The sequence below is a fragment of the Rutilus rutilus genome, assembly GCF_951802725.1.
Source record: "Rutilus rutilus genome assembly, chromosome: 1".
NCBI lineage: Eukaryota > Metazoa > Chordata > Actinopteri > Cypriniformes > Leuciscidae > Rutilus > Rutilus rutilus.
The window spans coordinates 44,306,153-44,326,996 of NC_140209.1; the positions used below are offsets into that span (position 1 = coordinate 44,306,153).

The 20,844-nt window shown below is 36.8% G+C and overlaps 2 protein-coding genes across 3 annotated transcripts; one reads left to right on the top strand and one right to left on the bottom strand.

Moving 5' to 3' along the window:
• The first annotated feature begins 569 nt into the window (after positions 1-569).
• Positions 570-8,405, top strand: cyth4a (cytohesin 4a). 2 transcript variants are annotated; one of them, XM_084388100.1, is made up of 14 exons: positions 570-704; positions 1,148-1,208; positions 1,791-1,864; positions 2,051-2,115; positions 2,882-2,948; positions 3,689-3,807; positions 3,892-3,972; positions 4,077-4,189; positions 4,488-4,636; positions 5,898-6,009; positions 6,278-6,354; positions 6,490-6,561; positions 6,874-7,028; positions 7,687-8,405. In XM_084388100.1, the coding sequence occupies exons 1-14, from the start codon at positions 699-701 to the stop codon at positions 7,769-7,771; spliced, it is 1,236 nt and encodes a 411-aa protein (XP_084244226.1). In that variant the 5' UTR covers positions 570-698; the 3' UTR covers positions 7,772-8,405. The 2 variants fall into 2 exon arrangements, with proteins under 2 accessions (XP_084244226.1, XP_084244227.1); XM_084388101.1 differs by having other exon boundaries at positions 609-704; positions 1,122-1,208.
• Positions 8,406-9,794: 1,389 nt separating this feature from the next.
• On the bottom strand, positions 9,795-20,558 carry fam83fa (family with sequence similarity 83 member Fa). The gene is made up of 5 exons (XM_084387990.1): positions 19,968-20,558; positions 16,360-16,527; positions 12,214-12,335; positions 11,244-12,106; positions 9,795-10,599 (listed from the first exon to the last, which is right to left on the bottom strand). The coding sequence occupies exons 1-5, from the start codon at positions 20,427-20,429 to the stop codon at positions 10,550-10,552; spliced, it is 1,665 nt and encodes a 554-aa protein (XP_084244116.1). The 5' UTR covers positions 20,430-20,558; the 3' UTR covers positions 9,795-10,549.
• Between the last annotated feature and the right edge of the window lie 286 nt (positions 20,559-20,844).

Sequence of the window (20,844 nt, forward strand, 5' to 3'; positions counted from 1 at the left end):
GCATTACAGTCCACACGAGGGCAATGTCGAATCATCATTGAAACGTGCCTTTAAAGGTAGCCTACACTTAAAAAAAGTTTTAGCCCTAGGTCAAAGTATATTATTAAATAATGTGCACACGTGATGTAATTTCCAGTCATATCAGTAGCCTAACCTGTGACAAAATATGTAGGCCATACATTTTAACACGGAGCCGGACATAGTAACCGACCGAATCGTTTTAGAACATTCATTTATGCTATAGATAAATAGGTAGTATGAATTATGAAATAGGCTAGGCCTATACAGAATAAAAAATAACTATTTGACTATTTATTATAATTAGTATATATATATTATATAATTATTATAAGCTAATTAATATTTATTATAATTTAGGTATTATTTATTATTTAAATATTTCACCTCTTTTGTAGGGTTTTCAAAAAAACTTTGAGGGGAAGTATTTTGAAAATGGTTGTAGCAATTGCGAAGTCACACGTGTCTGTCAGTGAATTCTACAATCTTATTCACATTTTTGAAGAAAGAAAAATGATGACATGCTGAGGAAATAAGTTCTCAGAACTCAGCTATCATTCATGGTGGTGAGACGTCACCCTCCTCCCGCAGGAACTCAGCGCTTGTTCATCAATTAAAGCGCATTTCACGTTTACATTCGTACTGTACGACAGCGATTACTTGCACACTGAGTTGCACATATGAAGGTATGCGTTTTCACTACTTTTTTGTTTTGTTTTGCTTTTGACAAAACTTTGTTTTACATCCATTTAATCGTTAGCCTACTTTGTAATTGATTTCCTTAGCTATAGTGTAAGAAAGAAGTTTTACATCTACATAGCGTTTTAGCTCACATATTTTACTATCTTTACTTAATGTTATTTATGTCTTTTCACATTGATTTTTTCGGTAGGTAGGTTGTTGCTGGGATGAATATTATTGTTATATTACCAACTGATTATTATTTTATAAATGTGTATGCTGAAAAACTGACATCATCAAGACATTACCATAATACTTCTCGTTATTTTAATACAGTCTGTTATCTAATATAGTAAGAGCAGCACTTCGAGATTTGACATTTCTTGTGATATGCAATGATGTGTGTCTGTGCACTGACTCAGAGACTGATCTTCCTGTTTTACTGCAGTCCCCCTGCAGCACAGCCAGCATGGGAACCCAAAGAAAGGACAGCTTCCTCTGGGGGAAAGGTATGTTCTTCTTTAATCGTTTTCTTAAGGTCTGAGCCTGCTGTACAAGTTCTGTGAATTAGGGGATTTTCAGGCAAAATGTTCCAGTGCACCTGTAGTGGGATACCTGTGATATCCCCTTCATCTAAACTTGATCACTGAACATTTTGTAAAGGCCTACAGTATGTGTGTGATATTAAAGTACCAGCAGTGTTTTTAGTGTTAAAATTAAGGATGTATGATCTAAGGAGTCTCAATAGCAACCTGTGTGTGTGTTACTTGAAGAGAGCTTAAAAAATGACTTAATGATTCAATAGTATCATATACTGTCCCAAATGGCACAGTCAGTAAGTATGTATTATACATATTGTGTGATATCATCCACAGACATTTCAGTGTTGTGTAAATGCAAGTAACAGACCAAAATACATCCTATTTGGGGCAGTTCTCCAAAACAGAAGTAGCAGTGTTATATTTAGCTGATACATTTGGGCTGTGTTTGCACTTCAGGGTTTTCTTTCTTCTCCATGAGTGTGAGATCCAGGATCTGATGTGAGATCGTTGCTAACTGTTGATCTATTTGTGCTCCCATGTCATCTTCAGCACCTTTAGCTTTCAATACAAATGACAAGAAGCAATCTGACGTCCATAAGCATGTGATTCTAGATGATATTCAGGTATTTGGCTTTATAGTGTCTTTCTGCATATCATGATTATTAAGAGTGTCATATATAACAAACACAAATACAAGTAGCGTATGTGGCTAAAAGAAAAATGTCATGCAAAACTTTGTGAAGAAAATGATGGGAGTTAAGTATTTGTGTTGACAAAGCTTTAGCTGATCAATGTCTTCACTCTTGCAGAAACTCAGGCTGGAGATCGAAAGCATGATGTCAGAAATTCAAACGATGGAGGCCGATGATGAGAAGTGAGTATTCACCGCTATCACTCAGCTCTGAGGTACCATAGCAACTACAACAAAAAAATCGATCCAATGTATTTGGACGCTTGTGTAGTTTCTTTCTGTATTGCACCGTTCTTCATGACAGCATTGAATCATTGTGGTAATTTTCACATCCACTTTTATAGTGTTCACATATATCACTTGGGTTTATGGTATTGTTGTTTAGAATAAAGTTATAATGTCTAATAAAATAAAGCCACATCTTTCCTCATAGCAGTATGAATACATCTGCATCAAAATGTCTCCTATGTAAACTCCTAGAGCATGTAACTCATATTATCAATATCAAATACTTAACCTTGCAATGGCCATTCCATAGTCAGGAAAAGGTGCTTTGAGTCTTTTAGTTTGAGAATACACCATGTGTTTACGCAAGACACTTTGCATGTGCACTAGAAGCTGCAGAATTGAATTCTACCATGAATGTTAACATTTGCAGGTTTAGTCTTTCGCACATCACGAAACACCATTGATGAGCGTGGGTACTTGTTTCCTGTTTCTTGGTATCAATTTTACGAGAAGTGCTTTGGCTCATTGCTAACTTTATATCTGGACATGCTAAGCCACAGAAAATGTTAGACAGGTTATATGCAACAACCATTACACACTTCCATCATGATTTAGCTGTTTATTGTCATAAACAGGCTCGAAACATTTTGTGGAACAGAGAATGTACAGTATTTCATTTTTGTCACAATAATGGCTTTTTTTTTTTTTAATTCTCCTCTAGTAAAAATGTTATGAAGAACAAGAGAATACAGTGTGGAAAAAAGAAGTTTAACATGGACCCAAAGAAGGTATGAAGAATGAATCATTTGAGCTGCATGCAGTGAAACAGCGTGATGCATGTAGGGTAACAGCTTCACAACTACAAGCAGATCTAGCTAAACTAGGTTAGAGGAAGAGGGGGTGGAGAGAGACAGAGAAAGAAAGATAGAACCACATCCTGTGTTTGCTGTAGAACAAGTGAGCTGAAGCCACACTGCATTTTCCGAGCAGCTCGGTATGGTCAGTATGTTAAAAAACGACGACCAGTTTTGATCTTTTCACCAAAGCAATTTCCCCCCAATCATATGAAACCTACATGTAAAAGATCTCACCAATAAAAGGTTGAGTGATGCACCTGATATACCTATAGACCTTATTCAGAGCAGTTTTCATCCGCTGTAAAAAGCTCCTAGATCACTTATAATTTTCCACAGCTCATGTTGTCTGGAGTTATTTGTCTGTATTATTATATACATTATAATAATATATTTTGCTGTGTTTCGTCAGCAGAACAATCCAAAAACACATTAAATAAAAGTACAACCCACTGAAGAGATGCATGTTTATCCGCCACGGTCTCGCTTTCATTCTCGTTAAAAATCAAAGATGGCTCTACTGTGAATAAGGTCTTGCAATGGCCAATCATGCGTCAAGATCCTTATCAAGATCTTATATCCTGTTTCTTAATGAATGTTTGATAACAGCGGTGCCAGTGGTCTGAGGTATAAAATCTGCATTATTTCATTGATCTTAACTGTGCCATTTTCAGGGTATCCAGTACCTGGTGGATAATGACCTGTTGGAGTGGATACCAGAGGCTGTGGCTGAGTTCCTTTACAAAGAAGAAGGCCTCAATAAAACAGCTATTGGTGATTTCTTAGGAGAAAGGTATGATGATGGTTATATTTTTGTGGCGAATACTGCTTGTGGCTCTGATATAGAGAAAAAGATATTTCCTTCTTGTATCCACAGGGAGGAGATCCACCTTCAGATCTTGCAGGCTTTTGTTCACCTTCATGAGTTCTCAAACCTTAATCTAGTTCAGGCTTTGAGGTGAGAGGAGATCATCAACTTGCTGTTTAATTTCTTTGTATGGTTGTAACATTTACGAATACTGATTTTGTCAATTTGGGGGGAATCTGTGATTGTGGACATAGGCAGTTCTTGTGGAGTTTCCGTCTACCTGGTGAGGCTCAGAAGATCGACCGCATGATGGAGGCCTTCGCTCTGCGCTACTGCACCTGTAACGCTGGGGTTTTTCAGTCCACAGGTAGTTTGCCTCTGCGTTTAGAGGATAGGTTTCATGTTTCACTGCCAAGATTATGAAAAAAATCTAAATTCAAGAGACATTTAGAAACAAAATGTGATTTTTTGTAATATTAATACATGTCAGCGTTTGACTATAGCCTGTTAACTGGTAGTGTCCCTCTAGGGGAGGGATTTTTTTCCTATAACATATTTTTGTAATCATCAAAAATGAGGTTTCATTCGAATGCTTAAACACTCAAAATTCATCCTGTAAAAAGTTCTAAAGTAAAACTAGTTGCTTACATATGTGTGTGTTGCAGACACCTGTTACATCCTTTCCTTCGCTATCATCATGCTCAACACAAGTTTGCACAACCCCAGTGTGAAAGACAAGACCACACTAGAACGTTTCATCAGCATGAACAGAGGAATCAACAATGGAGGAGATCTTCCCAATGAACTACTCGAGGTGAGAGAGGTCACAGGGGCAATTTTCCCTCAAATCACAGCTTTACCAGACCAAACACTCACATCTACTGTATTTTATAATCCACGGGTTTTTCATTCAGATACACTACCATTTATTCAGCAAGGATGCATTAAAAAATCAAAACAAGAGACAGTAAAGACATTTGTGACCCTGGACCACAAAACCAGTCACATGGGTACATTTTTTGAAATTGAGAGTTATACATCACCTAAAAGCTGAATAAATAAGCTTTCCATTGATTGATTCCATTTCCATTCCATTGATAAACTGACAATATTTGGTCAAGATACAACTATTTGGATATCTGGAATCTGAGGGTGCAAAAAAATCGAAACATTGAGAAAATCGCCTTTAAAGTTGTCCATTTATGTTCACAATTGTGATGCATTCACTCACTTTATATTTACGGTAGGAAATTTGCTAAATATCTTAATGGAACATGATCTTTAGTTAATATCCTAATGATTTTTGGCATAAAAACAATGTATTGTTGGCTATACAAATATACCTGTGCGACTTGTGACTGGTTTTGTGATCCAGGGTCACATTTATAATGTTAAAAAATATTTCTATTTCAAATGCAGGTTTTTTTTAGCTGTTTTGGAAATGAATAATAATAAGAAATGTTTTTTGAGCAGCAAATCATAATATTAGAATGATTTCTGAAGGATCATGTGACACTGAAGACTGGAGTAATGATGCTGAAAATTCAGCTTTGCCATCACAGGAACAAATTACATTTTGTTAGCAGATCCTAATTATTTTTATTTTATTTTTTTAATAAATGCAGATTTGATGAAGACTCTTCTGACAAAAACATAAAAAATCATATCGACCCCAAACTTTTGAACAATAATACTGTTCTTTAGTAGGTTGCTTTTGATAAGTACTTCAATGAGCTCATTGTTTCTGCATTAAATTATTACATAGTTTAAATTAATACATTTTTAGCTAACTGTGATTTTGTAGATGTACATTTCTGAAATACATTTTCTGTAAAGCTGCTTTGAAACGATGTGTATTGTGAAAAGCGCTATACAAATAAATGTGAATTGAATGTGAATAAAAGCATCTGCTAAATGCATAAATGTAAATGTAGTTAGAAATGTAATTTTTAAGGAATTTAATTTATTTCAAAGGAAAATTAGTTTTGTATTTCTTTTTTAATAATCCGCTGTTGATGTCATGAATTTGTAATAATCAAGAATTTATCATTTCTCTTTATGGAAACATTCTGTAGAAACTTTACGAGAGCATTAAGAATGAACCCTTTAAGATCCCAGAAGATGACGGCAATGATCTCACGCACACCTTCTTCAATCCTGATCGAGAGGGCTGGCTTCTAAAAGAAGGTTTGTTACTCTTTCATACAGCTAATACTTATATAATATAGTTAATACAATTATGACATGGCAGCTTCATCCCTATTATAATAGACCTCGGTTTGCATTGCAATTGAGCATTTTACATCATTAGTTCCATTCCTATAATTTGTTTGATTAAGCAGCATTACAAGCTGTGAAACAGCCCAGTGCAGCCCGGCCAATCAGATTAGAGGACTGTCCTTTCTGATCATCTTGCTATTTCTGAATGTTAGTAACACTTCTGGTTAATCCATAGGTGGCAGAATAAAGACCTGGAAGAGGAGGTGGTTCATTTTGACTGATGGCTGCCTCTACTATTTCCAATACACCACTGTAAGTACTCTACCTTTACAAAAATGTCAAGTTCGCTGATATAAAACACATTAAATTAGTTTTTGTTTTGTTTTTTTTAAGCTGAATAAGAATATTCATAATTAAATCATTAAAAGGCCATTTTTCCCTCCCTAGGACCAAGAACCAAAAGGCATCATTCCCCTAGAGAACTTAAGTGTGAACGAGGTGGAGTACGGACACAAACAGGTACTTTTCCATTCCACCTCATCTACTATCACTGATCCAGTAGATAGTGTGTTTCTCTATAGGCCCCTATTATTGCTTGATGGTTCTTTTAGTCAATGAGTGATAACTGTCTCTCTGCGAGCACAGTCTAGATTTGCATTATCAATCAAACTCTGCCCAGATCCTTTTTTCTGTTTTTCTTTCTGAGTCAGCATCTCGTAATACCAAGCGGCATTTCAATATTTGTGATGTAACATCCTCTTGTAACCATGGAGTGTGACCTTTTGAAAATGACGGCATTTGCATTTTCTCTTTTAAAATGTGTGCGTTCAGTTCTGTTTGGAGTTGTTTAGCCCTCATCGCAAAGGAGAGACGATAAAGGCATGTAAAACCGAGACAGATGGGAGAGTTGTGATGGGCAAACATCACTCCTACAGACTCAGCGCTGCTTCTGAAGAAGAACGTGCAGACTGGATCCAGGCCATCAGGTACCAGACAGCACAGTATGAGTGAACAATTAAAAATTAGCAGATACTATAAACATGAACAATTTCTGAATGGCACCCAACCCTAGTTTGCACAGTAAAAAAAAAGACAAGACATCCAGTGTTTACAAATGTAATTCAAACCACATCGGCATGAGGTTTGAAATCCAGTTTTGCAGGAACATGGCTGTTTACATTTTTAAGTAGGATTCGCCTACTTAGGTTTTTCACCTGCACTAATGCTTACATCATTATTATAGCAACCGATGTAACTAACGCAAGTGTATTTATAAAGCACATTTCATACACAGTGGTAATTCAAGTCCTTTATATAAAATAATAATAGTAAAAAATGAAGATAGGAGGAAGGAATATGAGAGACGAATATGATGATATTTACAACACTCTAAACAAGTGGATCACATTTTATCAGCTGTCAGTCCTTGTAAAAAATTTATGTGAACAAATGTATTTTTATGAGTGCAGCAATGAGCTGTTGTAAGTCATGGGAAAGAGGAAGTTAAGTATGTTTAGAAATTTGCTCACACTTAGACATACAGTAACAATCATTTTTTTTTAAAAAGCATTTAGATTAGCTTTGACAGAGGAACTGAGAAAGAAGAGTGTATCTGAGTCTAACCGTTTCCTCTCTTGTTCTTAGAGCTTGTATCACAAAAGACCCTTTCTATGACCTGGTATCTGCACGCAAGAAGAAGATCATCAGCCACACCGAACAACACGATTGAACAGCTGACAGATTAATGAACTGAGGAGATCTGATCTTTCTAAACAGTTGCGCACAGACTTAAGTACCAACAGTAGCCAATGGCACGTTCATGGGTACACTGGACTGACGGAAAAGATGAATGAGGTTCTCAGGGTGCTGATTGTCAGGCCTCCCTCTCACCACACAGAGGTCACCGCTGCTACGTGTGCAGCCTCAGGGTTCACTCACACAGCAGTGTTGTGCTCAGGAGTTACGTCAACAAATATTTTCCTATTTATTTAAAGCTTACGTGAAATCTTGGAAAGATCGCGGTTTCTTTTATTTGTAAAATATTGTAAAAAAGCCATAACTCTGAACTTGAAAAAGTTGTAGTGTCTAAATTTCATGTTTAAATTTGATTTTCAATGAAAAACATTTAAATTAAGCTACATTTAATATGCTAATTACGTTTTCAATCACTATTTTGGCTGTTTTTTTTCCTGTGTATTTTCCATTTGACTAAAACACATTTATAATACTATAATTATAGGTTTTAAAAAAAATCTTAACATGTCCATCTTGTAAGTATTGCATTGCTGGTTAGCATTAATGTTTATTAGATTGAAATTGTTCATATTCTGTACATAATAAATGATTTATTTAATGCACATATCATTATTTGAGTTTAAGCTTATGTAATTACAGATAACTAATAAATAAACTAGTGAATACATTACAACCATGTTATTAAAATATAATGACTGCACTAGGCTAATCTAATTAAAGGTATTTGTCGAACAAGCCTCGTTTGTCCAGCAGAGGGCACTGTTGAACAATGTATAGAGTGTGAGTGCGTGCGTGCGCGCGCGCTTTCATATATGAAAAAATGGCGAGCGATTTTTACAATACACACTCGTGTAACATTTACTGTGTATACATATTCAATCCCAAGCTGTTTTCCCCATTGACTCAGCTTTTTCTGTAAATCTGATTTGAAACGTTATTTATTGTGAAAAGGCTATACATATTAAAGGTGCACTGAACTGTGTATATATAAACTATACAGTAGCCTACTCATAAATATACATGTGTACATTTACATAGAACATGAGAGACCGTTTCTAAAACATTTGAAATCTAGTCTACTGAAGAAAGATAACTGAACTGTATTGGTTTACACAGTTGCTTCCTTTGCAACATTTATATTGCACTTGTGGTCTACAAAAGAACACTCCCCTCTTCCTGTGTATCATTTCCTTCATCTCTGTGTCAATCGCTCGCCATCTTTGCAGCCCTCTCTTTCCCTTGCAAGATTTGCAATTTACTCCTAACTTGTTATAGTTTACAAAAAGTGCCAGCTCAGCAGTTGAGCACTACTATTTGATAACCTTTGTAGGCTGAAGAGTCTTCAAAAAAAGGCATGTCAGTTTTTATAGTTGTTATCCATTAAACATTTTAGCAGCGCACATCAAAACACTCTTAACAAACAAGCTAAGGCAAATGTCACACCCATGTTAGTCTAACCGATCTATTGACGTATCTCTGACAATGTCAGCTCAAGTAATGTGGATGTCACCATACGCACACTGACACAGTTCTGTTTTTGCTGTTTTATATTGTCTTACAAAGCAATAACTTAGAAATATAACTGTCAAAAAGATGACCAATTTACCATAATTCACTATCTATATCACTCCAAGGACTCAAACAAAAGACTTTGCAAATAAATGAAGGGAAAAAAAAGCTACACCACAAATATTCAACACATTATCAAGCAGTTAGTTTTTATATAATTCACTGTCTGGTGGCCAAATAGTTGCTCCATTAATCAAAGGATGATGAATGATAATACTGGTTTTTCAATAGGTGTCATTTTCTAAATTTATGGACCTGTAAAGTGGTTGGACTATTCACATCAATAATAATAGAACTCATAATTTTCATAAAGTAATTGTTAGCCACTTCTCAATTAAATCTGATTAAACTCACATTTGGAAAATTAGGCTTATTGTGTTTTCTTCCAGGGAGTTTTCCACAGTTAGGAAGTTAAATGAACAAGAAATACAAAGAATCCATTTATTTAAGGCCATTTATTGGCACTCCTGATGGAAAAATCAGTTGTGTCACATCTGTTCTGTCCGAGCGGCATACTTTACAGAGAACACGGTCACGTTAGTTTTTCTCCCTCATGCAAAACTCCCAAACATACAGATTCCTATTTAAATGACTGGATTTTGCCTGTGAAAGTTCTCTGAGCAACAGTAAATGTCACCACACCTTTAATGGTAACTGATCAGGCATGTTTTCATTGGGCATCTGTCAACTTCGCTACTGACCTTTTCCCTCCCTCCTCTATGACTCTGAGGGAGCCACAGGCTAAAGGATTGGGCAAGTAGAACGGATTGGGACAGAGATAATATGTAGGGCAGAGATCTGCCAAACAGAAAAACTGTAACATTCTACATTTTTAGACACTTAAATTCAAAGCTCTCTGAAGTCCAACTATGAGCTCTGTAACCGGCAGGAGATCACATGATCCCAGGCTGCACACATATTTCAGTCATTTTTTTCCACAGTGTCGGCAGCATTTTGGAAGCTGTTCAAAATACTTCTCAACCCTCTAAAAATACAGCACCAATACTTTTAAAGTTTAAGCTAACATCTGAATCAATATAATTGTAGGGAGAATCACTATCCACATCTTGTCCAAAATCCTCATAATGAAGAAAATGTCCTCTTTTTTTACAGCATATACAGCAGTAATCAAGGTTCTGATCGGTAAGCGCATGTTTTTGTTGATTTCTCTCACAGGGATACCTCAGGACTGAATACAGGCCTTCTTCTGGCTACGCCTCCGCCCCCTCAGGCCTGAAAAGAATACAGAAGTTAAAGTTGTTTTCGTAAAAATGAAAATAGGGCTGCGCGTTAATTGAAATAAAACCGTAATCGCCGTATGGCTTTGCGAGGTTATCAAGTTGTAAAGGCTCCTATTTAATTAAATATTTGCGCTGCGTGTTTCAGAGTGAAGGGCAGCACTTTGTTCTTACAAATGAGCAGCTCATTAGTTCACAGTAAATGTTGCTCCACACGAACTCCATCTCAGCATCTGTCCGAGTTTGGGTTGCTTTAACGTGCATACTCAAAAATCTTCAAAAGAAAAGACGCTTTTAACGCTCCGCGCAGTTTTCCGTCAAAATATGATCAAATGGTTTAACGCTTGAAGAATAAAATTATAATTAATAATTTTACAGTGAAATATTTCAATAGTAATTTAGTAATTTATTATTTGTAATATTAATATTATTTTTATTGTCATACTGCTATACAAAACAAAAAGTTGTGGCCAAATTGTGCAGCCCTACAAAAAATTGAATTTTTTTAACTACATTTTAAAACAACAATCACAATTTTAATCAGAAAAATTACAATTAGATTTCCCCAAATCATGCAGCCCTTCATGAAATATTGCACCATTTGAAAATACTGTACATGACTGTAGTCAGGATACATACCATCCTCGCCATCTGTGGCAATAGTCTGAAGAGAAACACTCCTTGGACCCATTTTGCTCTTTTTGAGCTTAAACTTCACTTGTGGTGGATTTATGATCTCAAATGTATCCTCAATTTCATCAGTGCTTTCAGTCTCTGAGATCTTGCGAGAAACGGGAGAAATGTTTTTGGATGCATCTTCTTGCTCCTTAATATGATTGGTTAACCGAGATGCTTCCTTGGAACTGTTGGTAAGCTTGGTGTCTTTATGATTGATCTGTTTTGTATCTGTGTTTTGATGGGTTGTTTTAGAGACAGTATCTGGACTCTGGTTGTTTGCTCTGCCTTTCAAGAAATGCCGGAAGGAAGAGCGCTGCTTTTTGGAACCAAACAGAGAGGCCTTCTTCCCATCGCCCTTACCGTCCTCTGTCCCATCCGGGGATGTAGGGGACTGTGAACATACACTGTCCCCATTGGGGTAGATTATTTTGTCCATGTTACTCACAGAGGCCTGGTCAACATAGTCCCTCAGCTTAGAAAGATCCTGCAGAGAGCCTGTTACACCTAGACTGTTGCCAACGACTAAAGAGTACTTAGGGTTGTGGTATTTATGTGCAGGCACCTTTAGGTTCGCCTGTTTGTTGTCCTCTACAGAGATCTGGAAGCGCGACGTGGATACGGGAACTGTGAGTTTGCTGGGTTCTGCAGGCGTTTTCAGCACAGGAACTGGCAGGGCCGGCTTGCTGATGTGAAACTCACAGTACAGGTCCACTTTATCAGACACTGCGTACAGCTCTCTGAAGTCATTGTCGAAGAAGTCAACAACTTGTCCTGACATCACAGTGATTGTGTTCCGGTTCATCCTAGAGGAACTCCATGTAAAGCTATGAAGATAGGAAGAGTAAAGCACATGTAATGATGAAAGAGGGGAAAAAAAGCAACACAGTGGTGGACAGAACTGCAATTTGTACTGTTTGGTCTACATACTAACCTATAGGATCCAAACATTACTTTCTCTCCATCTACCAACATATATTTTGAGCAATGTGATCCTGGCAGACGACCAAAGGACAGCGGCATGCCAGAGCCCCGCACAGTTCGCACCCGCAGGTTCTGAAAGAGCAAAGGAGAAAATAATTAAAGCAGGGTGAACAGTGAACACTGCATCAGTTTGCCCCGATTTTGCCATCCAAGACACAATTCTGGGACTGTAAATCATTTCTTTTGTCACAATGGAAAAATGACGAGAACAATCTTATGCTTCAGAAAAACCTAACCATATTTTTAAATTTGGGGTTCATTCAGTGAAATAATAATGAAAAACCAAAAATGAGCACAGCGACGGGTGACATGGTGCATGTGATAGAAACGTTTAGCTAAAAATATCTTTTTTTATTTAGCATTCCAGTCAAGTTATGGTCAAAATTACCACAGGTTCAGTCTGAAGAATTAAGAAATGCCTCTTTTGTCCAGTAACCAGTCACAACTGACTCTAGACTCACAAGTTTGTTTTTGTTAATAGAAAAATATATTCAACTTTAGCTCAAGAGCTAGCCGGTATCATTTCAATTATGTGTGTAAAAGAGGATGTCAAAACAGACATGGACTGGTTAAAATGGTGACCAAAGTCTTAGCTAAGATGTGTACGAGACACACAGTCCGCTTTAACTTTTGGTGTGTCACATTGTGGCTTCATACAAAAATATAAATGTACAAACATCAAAGATGACACCCTCCTTAAACTATAAAGTTTTAATAATTATTCTAATTTTATGAGAATAGGGAAGTCCACACCACAGCTATAAAAATAATGACACAGAGGAACAATATTGTTGAAATTAGTTTCAGAATGTTTTTTCTAGCTGACAGTAAAAACAGCCAATCAGAATCCACCGACTTTTAAGAGCTTGAGCATTTAAAGCAGCGGACGACAAAACAATTAAATAGCAGCATTTAGAACTTGATAACCGCACTAAGCCATACGGTGATTACGGTTTTATTTCAATTAACCGCGCAGCCCTATTTTCATTTTTACGAAAACAACTTTTACCTATTTTTTTCTTTTCAGGCCTGAGGGGGCGGAGGCGTAGCCAGAAGAAGGCCTGTATTCAGTTCTGACAAAACAGTGTGTGGACGGTGTGGACACCAATATAGTTATCATTATAGATATCGTTCGTGGTGTGAATGGGCCTTTACTCCTGGTATAAAGTGTGAAATCTGGCTTTCACAAAAGATGTGTCAGATCAACACACCTGACATGGGCAGATATATCGCTAGTGTGAGGTCAATGAAAAAGAAATCCTTGCATACAGAGGTGTGGTGCTTTCATTTGCACACTGAGGACTCAAAAGAAAGGAAGGAATACTGTAGCTACAAAAGGACTCGAGTACAAGGCTGGCATGGACAGGGAAAAAGCAGAAGCGTGAGAGATGAGGGTGCTCCACAACTCTCCTAAATGAGATCAAGTTGCCCTTTTTTCTTAGCGCTGTTGAAATCTGCAGATCTTCTTTCAGGAAATAACAATGCTGAATTATCCAACTCTATTGCTCAATGTAAAAAGCCCCAGTGTCCTACATAAAACAATCCACATAGATAAGGCTTGTTGGCAGTGTATCTCAAGGAGATCGGTGATATTTGGGGCAGTCTTGCGGAAAGTCCTGGGTTTCCTTCTACAGCGCTGTTATGCATGTGCACATCAGACCAGGAAGTCAGTTGAACCCTGTGGCAATGGCTGCAGAACCATCCAGAGTTTCAAGTTCACACAGATCCCTTAAAGGTCAACTGACAATCTGTTAACATGTGCATTTATGTGTGATATTGCAAGTCATGCGTTTTCCAGGAAAGCCTGATAAGGCAAGTCTGCCTATTGTTAACATATAAACATTGTTGTTTTAATAACACGTGTCTTCTCTTTTAGTTAAGAATAAAATGGCAAGGGATCATGTTGGTATTAAAGGGTTAGTTCACCCAACAATGAAAACTCTGTCATTAATTACTCACCCTCGTGTCATACCAAGCCCGTAAGACTTTCGTTCATCTTTGAAACACAAATTTGGAATACTACCCAGAAAGGTAGTAAAGACATCATTAAAGTAATGCATGTGACTCCAGTGGTTTAACCTTTGTTTTTAGTTTTTTTTTACAAAGTTTTAATCTCCAACGTGCATTCACGCAACAACGTCTGCTCTTGTGTCAACAACACCAGGGGTGGACTGGCCATCTGGCCACTTTCCCGGTGGGCCGACGTGCTTTTTGGGCCGATACATCTCATATTTTCTTTTTCTTTTTTTTATCGTCTTTGTCTTAACGGCCCATAAAACTTGTACATTGGCGGCCAATTCGTTTCGTTTTGTTTTGCTTAATTGACGGTGCTGGGGTCTTTGTGCATTAAAATAACATTCATTGACAAAGTCAGCGTTCATTTTTTTTCTCTGACAGACCGGCCCATGAAACACGTAGATCAGCGGCCCATTGGTTATTTTCTTGATTGACACTGGGCTGAGCCGCAAGGAATGTGCAGAGAAATAGCGTGAAAAAAAAGAAACTTTATAAAATAACAGATATGTTTTCTGCAGCAGCAGGACCTTCATCAGCTCCCATGGCTGATGATGATAGTGAGGAGGATAAGGAGAGAGATGAGAAAGTGTAGAGCCTGCGGTAAGCAGAACTACTTTCAAAACACTTAGGATATGTCATCAGGAGTGTAGGAACCCATCACCCAGTTACACATTATTTCCACATCTGCATAGTTGACGATTACCGCATTTTACAAGAATTGTAATGAGACGCGTTTGTAAACCATGTTTTCCGTCAAAATAAAAGATCATGTGTTTATCTCTTTCAAGTAAAGAAATTAGTACAAAACTAATTATGAAAGTTTCCTTTATTTCTCAGTGCATTTGTTTTACAATATATGGCCATTAATGTCATGGAATTAATATTACAACTATTATTATGTAGTAGTGTAATGTAGACAGACACTATAACTAAAAGAGGTTTTGAGTTTGTCTTTGTTGAGTTTGCACATTGAATATGGGTTGGAGCTTTTAATTTTAAAATCTCAAAGTGCACCAGATTGATGAATTTAACATTAAAATGCCAAAAATTGGGCACCCCCCTAGAGGACCCGAGGTCCACCCACCACAGTTTTACTAAAACTCCTGTGAGAAACACTGGTATTGCTATGCCAACGCAGCTTATAGCTTGTTTTAGGATTCATCACTGTGGAGCATAGTTTAATTATTTAATAAACTACATTTTTTTTGTGTTATTTCATCTGTTAACTCTCACTCGTTCCTACTCACTCATTACATGGCATTAGTGGTTTTAAGGAATAGGAGTCGGTATACATATTCAAGGGCGTGCAAAGATGGGTGGTGTTTATGATCATTTGTAGTGGGCCAGTCTGGGCCAAAATGCCCGGGCTGATTTTTTGTCCCAGTCCAGCCCTGAACAACATGCATGCATCATGATGCTCTCGTGAACGCACATAAAAAAGACTTTGGATTGGAATGACATGAGGGTGAGTAATTAATTAATGGCAGCATTTAAAATTTTTAGGTGAACTAACCCTTTAAAAGAAACAAAACTTTAATGGGGCTAAAGAACAGACACATTAATCCTGAGCTGGTAGTTTACCAAGAATTGTTCAGTATATTGATTTAAACTCCATGGTCACAATAGTGCAGTTAAAACGGTGAATTATATAAATAATCTAAAATAAAATGATAATAAATATAAATAATATAAAATAGATAATATCATTAATAAAATCAAAAACGAAGCCTGTAAAGGACCAAAATATTTTATATTTGCTTTAATATAATGCATCCTGGTATTTTACTTTTACTATTCTCCTTACAGTCATTTTAAAAACAATACCTTCATAAAATATATATATATAAATTTCGCTTTATTAAAATCATGAATTAAAGTCAGTTCACCACATTTTTTCACATTATGGTAATGAGAATAGAAGAAAGACAATCTTTTTTTTTTTTGCATTACTGTAATGAACATTTGGGGGAAATGTGCTTACTTGTCAAAAAATGTTTACCTAAAATTGGTTTAATTTATTCTTTTCCTTGTTTTGATTTATGGGGTAACGTTTGTGAATCAGTCAATAATTTTCACTCACCCTCAGATGCTGTGTAGAAATCTGCAACCTGCTGCTCATGTCCAGGAAGTGCGGCAAGCCGTTCTCCTCCAGCAGCAAGTACACAGCCACCCCTCTCTTACTCGCAGCATCTAAGAGATCCTGCAGGATCTGCAGGTCTGTCAACAGGTCCATGACCACTGCAACTAACTGAAAACCAAGCGAAACCAAACAGTGGTAAGAGCTTAACTTATTCACTGAGCTTATCATAGCATCTGCTTTGAGGTGTGTATGAAGCCACACTTTTTTTCTTTATGACTCTAGTCTTCTTTTTACAGTGCTACCACTGTAGCTTGTCTCAGCTTGAGGTAACACGTGAAGTCTCATACAGGTGAGGGGTGAGCAGGGAGCAGCTACACACACTCCGGCAGACGCATTAGAGGCGAGGTGATTAGGCTACTCAAAGGGTTTAGACCAAAAGTCCAAACTCGACATGAGTCTGCCACAAGCTATAAAGCAAAGCAGCCAATCTGGGTCAAAGGGCATGTATGTGTTAGGCTATATATAAACCACACACTTCAGCATTTAAACAAATAAAATGTAAACTAGTTCAGCATGAAACTCAATGTTGAGGAAAAACAATTTTAAAGCTAGTTTAAAGCTCTAAGGTTTTTAAGATTAGGCCTCAAACCCTTCTTCATCATCGCTGACTCGCACGTCAAAGCTCTATGTAAATAAGAATGGAGCAATTTGCATTAAAGAGAAAACAAACACAGGCGTGTCTTTTTACTTTTGATAACACAGATTCTCTTCTTCTGCTAAAAATTAAACATTCTTTTTTTTTTTTTTGAAATGCTGTAAAGTCAGGCATATTGTGAGTAATTGTGAGTAAGCTAGGCTATCCCTTTCAGACAAGGAACTAATAACCTTTTTAAGCATTCTTCACAAGTTAAAGTTCGAGGAAATGTTATTTTTAAAACGCATCTTTCTTATCAGTTCGTCAAAGAGGAGGTGCCATATGCTTCAGATGAACATCAAAGACATTCAGATGTCAGATGAAGATACGTGTGAGCATCACGATCAACCTGAATAATATGTAAATGGAATGTCCTGTAGACATAGTCTAATGCTAACATTGACATTTCCTCAAACTAAAATGAAAAGCTAGTCGGCTCTGAAATTAAGGCACGTCTTAAATATCATCCAACTAAAGATTATGGAACAGTATCTCAGATGTACCCAGAATGTTGTACTACATGTGCATATAATGTCTGAATTAATACTGAATATTACAAAAGCTGCGCTTGAAGACTAATAGTAAAAACATAAATTCACAATTTAGTGACGAAGAAATCTCAGCTGCTGTATAGTTTATGAATGTAACTACAGCACCTGCCAGAATGACATTAAATTCATTTGACAAGTGTATTTGAATAAGTTTCACCGCAAATAAGTCTTACTTGTCACAGCTCTTTGCACCATAAGTACACGATTGTAAACTAGAACAGACAAAAGATAAAATGTTTATATACAATAGCTATACCCCAAAAACTCAATTAACCAGCTATACATTTCACACTGTATTACAAATAGAAATTACCTATTAAAATCAGGTACAAAGATTTTAATGATCTGTTAAGTATCATCTCATGCCATTTGGAATGTATGACAGATTTACAAGGCATTTGTGAGAGGAAACGTATATAGCTAAATTATAAATGACATGAATTAAATTAAATGTAGTAGAACTCCAGTTTTTGAGCTTACATTTTCCATGAACCTTTATTTCAGCTTTTGTATTGAGAGTTAGTGTACAGTACTTGGGGGTGGACTGATACCGCTGAAATGCTTTGTTCCCGAAGTGTGTCAATATAACTCACTGTTAAGGAAGTCGCATCATGTGTGTGTGTGTGTGTGTGCGCGTGTGTGTAAACCCGGTAGCAAATAAGTAAGACTTGAGGCCTCGGGCAGTGTGATTGACAAGGCAGTTACAGACAAAACCCAAGGCTACACGAACGAGATCTCATCAATTTCCAAGAAATCTGACTACTTCACTTCAGACGAAATCTGCTGAACTTAATTCTTAATCTTTGTACTTAACTTTATTCCATTATTATTTATTCAGTTTCCCCAAAACTTTATGGCATGTTTTAAAACAGTTTGCCTAGGTGAGAGTTAAATGTTAATTATTTTAAAAGATGATGTCATTCATGCTCAGTCATAAGTATAAACCACATGACTGACAATTAACTTAGAATCATGTCATAAAGACAGCACCATATAAACTTACAGTAAAGCTGGTCGAGACCACATGCGTCATCATCATGTGCATGATACAAGTAGAAACCAATAAATCTATAACATCTAAAATATGACTATATTTAAACAACAGGCTTAGTCAAGACACTAATTAACAATCACTTGTTAGTACTTTATTTAAAATAAAGTAATCCAATAGTTACTAGTATTTTTTTCACAAGTTAATTATTCATTAGATTTTAGTGAGAATCTGTGGTTCAAACATCTTACTTGAGACAGACAGATTAGTATAATTGATCCCAGTTGTTACCGGTAACATAATTATGTCACTAGTTATATCACTAATTGCTTTTTATCCTATTTAACTGGTTGGAATGGCTACTTCATAGTTTAAAAAAATAATCTTGCCAGTAAGTTTTACGAACAATGGGAATTCACAACAGAGGTCTAATTAAAAATGTAATAGTGACTATTAAGTTGGCTAGACATGATCTCCTGGAGCTGAACTAGTAGGTCCTAGTAATATGAGTTACTAGTAAAACACAGTTGACCTGTGAACCACAGATTACCATAGAATTGAATGGCAAATAATTGCCAATAGTAACCAGTAACAATGGAATCATTACTTGTTGTGATTTTAGTATATAGTGAATATTATTTAAGGAATAAGTACTATTTTCTAATGCGTAAGTAGGCCATTGAATACTAATATTCAACAATATACTGTACTGACACTATTGGATGAGAGCTGAACTGAGCTGGACGATGACATCACTGTTTTCTGAAGAACTGCTTTATAGATTAAATGAGCTAATTTAATAATTGATATTTACAACAGAACTGAATCAACACTGAACTGACTTCAGCAATGACACTGTTTTCTTTTAGAGCTGCTGTACAGCCAAAATGAACCCTGTTTGAATCATTGAATAATTTTCCTGTTATCATTGTGCAACTGCTTTGAAACAATCTGTAGTGTATAAAGCGCTATATAAACATAGGTGACTTGATTTGACTAATTTAACAGATTACTACTGAATTGTGAAAATTAACTACATTCGAGTTACTACACTGTAAAAAAATGATATGATCAATAAGTTATGACAACATTTTCAAAAGAAGTTAAGCAATTTTCAGCTTTTTTTTATAAGTTATACAAGATTCAACTAATTTCAACAGAAGTCAGTTTAATGTAATTTAAGTTGAAATGACTTAAACATCCAAGTTGATTGTACTTAAAAATGTAATTCAGCAACTTTCTTTTTACAGTGTATTGGAACACATACTAGGCTAATATTTTTTTTTTAAGTAGCATACTAGTAGTAACAAAAATAGATTTATTAAAAAGTTTAGTTTTTAGGAACAAGAAGTAAACGGCCTTAGTCGCCTACCTTTGTAGATTCTTGAATGAGTCTGCGGACCACCTCTTTAATGTGCGGACTGTTAGTTTTGGGTGGGTGGGTGTAAACCGACACCCGAGTTACCCCTTTGTAATGGCCGTTGCTAGGCCACCCGATGTCCAGCGGAGGGATCTCCGTATCAGACATGGTCGGCCAGTAGGTAGAGTGAACACCTGAGTCTTCACTGGTATCATGGGGCGACCGTGAGCAGCAGGTGTCCGAGTCACTGTCATATTCCTGGAACGTGTCCCGCATCCATTTGATTTCCCTGGCGGAGAGAAAGTCTTTAACGTTATCCTCTTTGAGACGCATCTTAAACGCGCCATCCCCGTTCTTCAAGAGCTGCTCGAGCGCGGCCCGCTGCTCCTCGCTGTAATAAAACTCTGGTTTGGACTCCGGTATCTTCACGTTAACATGATCGTCGTCCATGCATACTAGCTGAGACTCAGCCATGGCAGCTGTGCTCCCGGAAACAACGGTTCACCTGTGTGGCTCCAGGCTGTACACTCAGCCCACCTTTACCTGTTTGAGTGGTTGGTTGAGGTGATTTCAGAGCAAGATTAAAGAGAATGGGTGGGCGGGGTTTCTGTAAAGTTGTGGGCGGAGCATCGCCGAACTGTAAGAAGGTTACTGGGAACTGACATGACGACACTTGTTTAACTTCAAATATAAAAGACGGATGAAACTGTCACGGTAGTTTCCCTGACTGACGCGGCACTTTTCTCTTTATTTATTTTTTAAAACCGCCAATAAATTGAATAATAAACACAACTACCACCAATAAAAATATACCCCCAAAAAAGTTATTTGTTATCATTTAGGCATTTAGACCGATTTTATTTTTTTTTTTGGATTGAACTATCCTTTT

Coding starts and splice junctions, on each gene's coding strand:
- cyth4a (XM_084388100.1), top strand. Junction 2,949..3,688: donor TTAACATGGACCCAAAGAAG/GTATGAAGAATG, acceptor TGCCATTTTCAG/GGTATCCAGTACCTGGTGGA. Junction 4,190..4,487: donor TGGGGTTTTTCAGTCCACAG/GTAGTTTGCCTC, acceptor TGTGTGTTGCAG/ACACCTGTTACATCCTTTCC.
- fam83fa (XM_084387990.1), bottom strand. CDS start 20,429: ATGGCTGAGTCTCAGCTAGTATGCATGGACGACGATCATGTTAACGTG. Junction 16,528..19,967: donor TCATTCAAGAATCTACAAAG/GTAGGCGACTAA, acceptor CTTGGTTTTCAG/TTAGTTGCAGTGGTCATGGA. Junction 12,336..16,359: donor TTTCTACACAGCATCTGAGG/GTGAGTGAAAAT, acceptor TTGCTCTTTCAG/AACCTGCGGGTGCGAACTGT.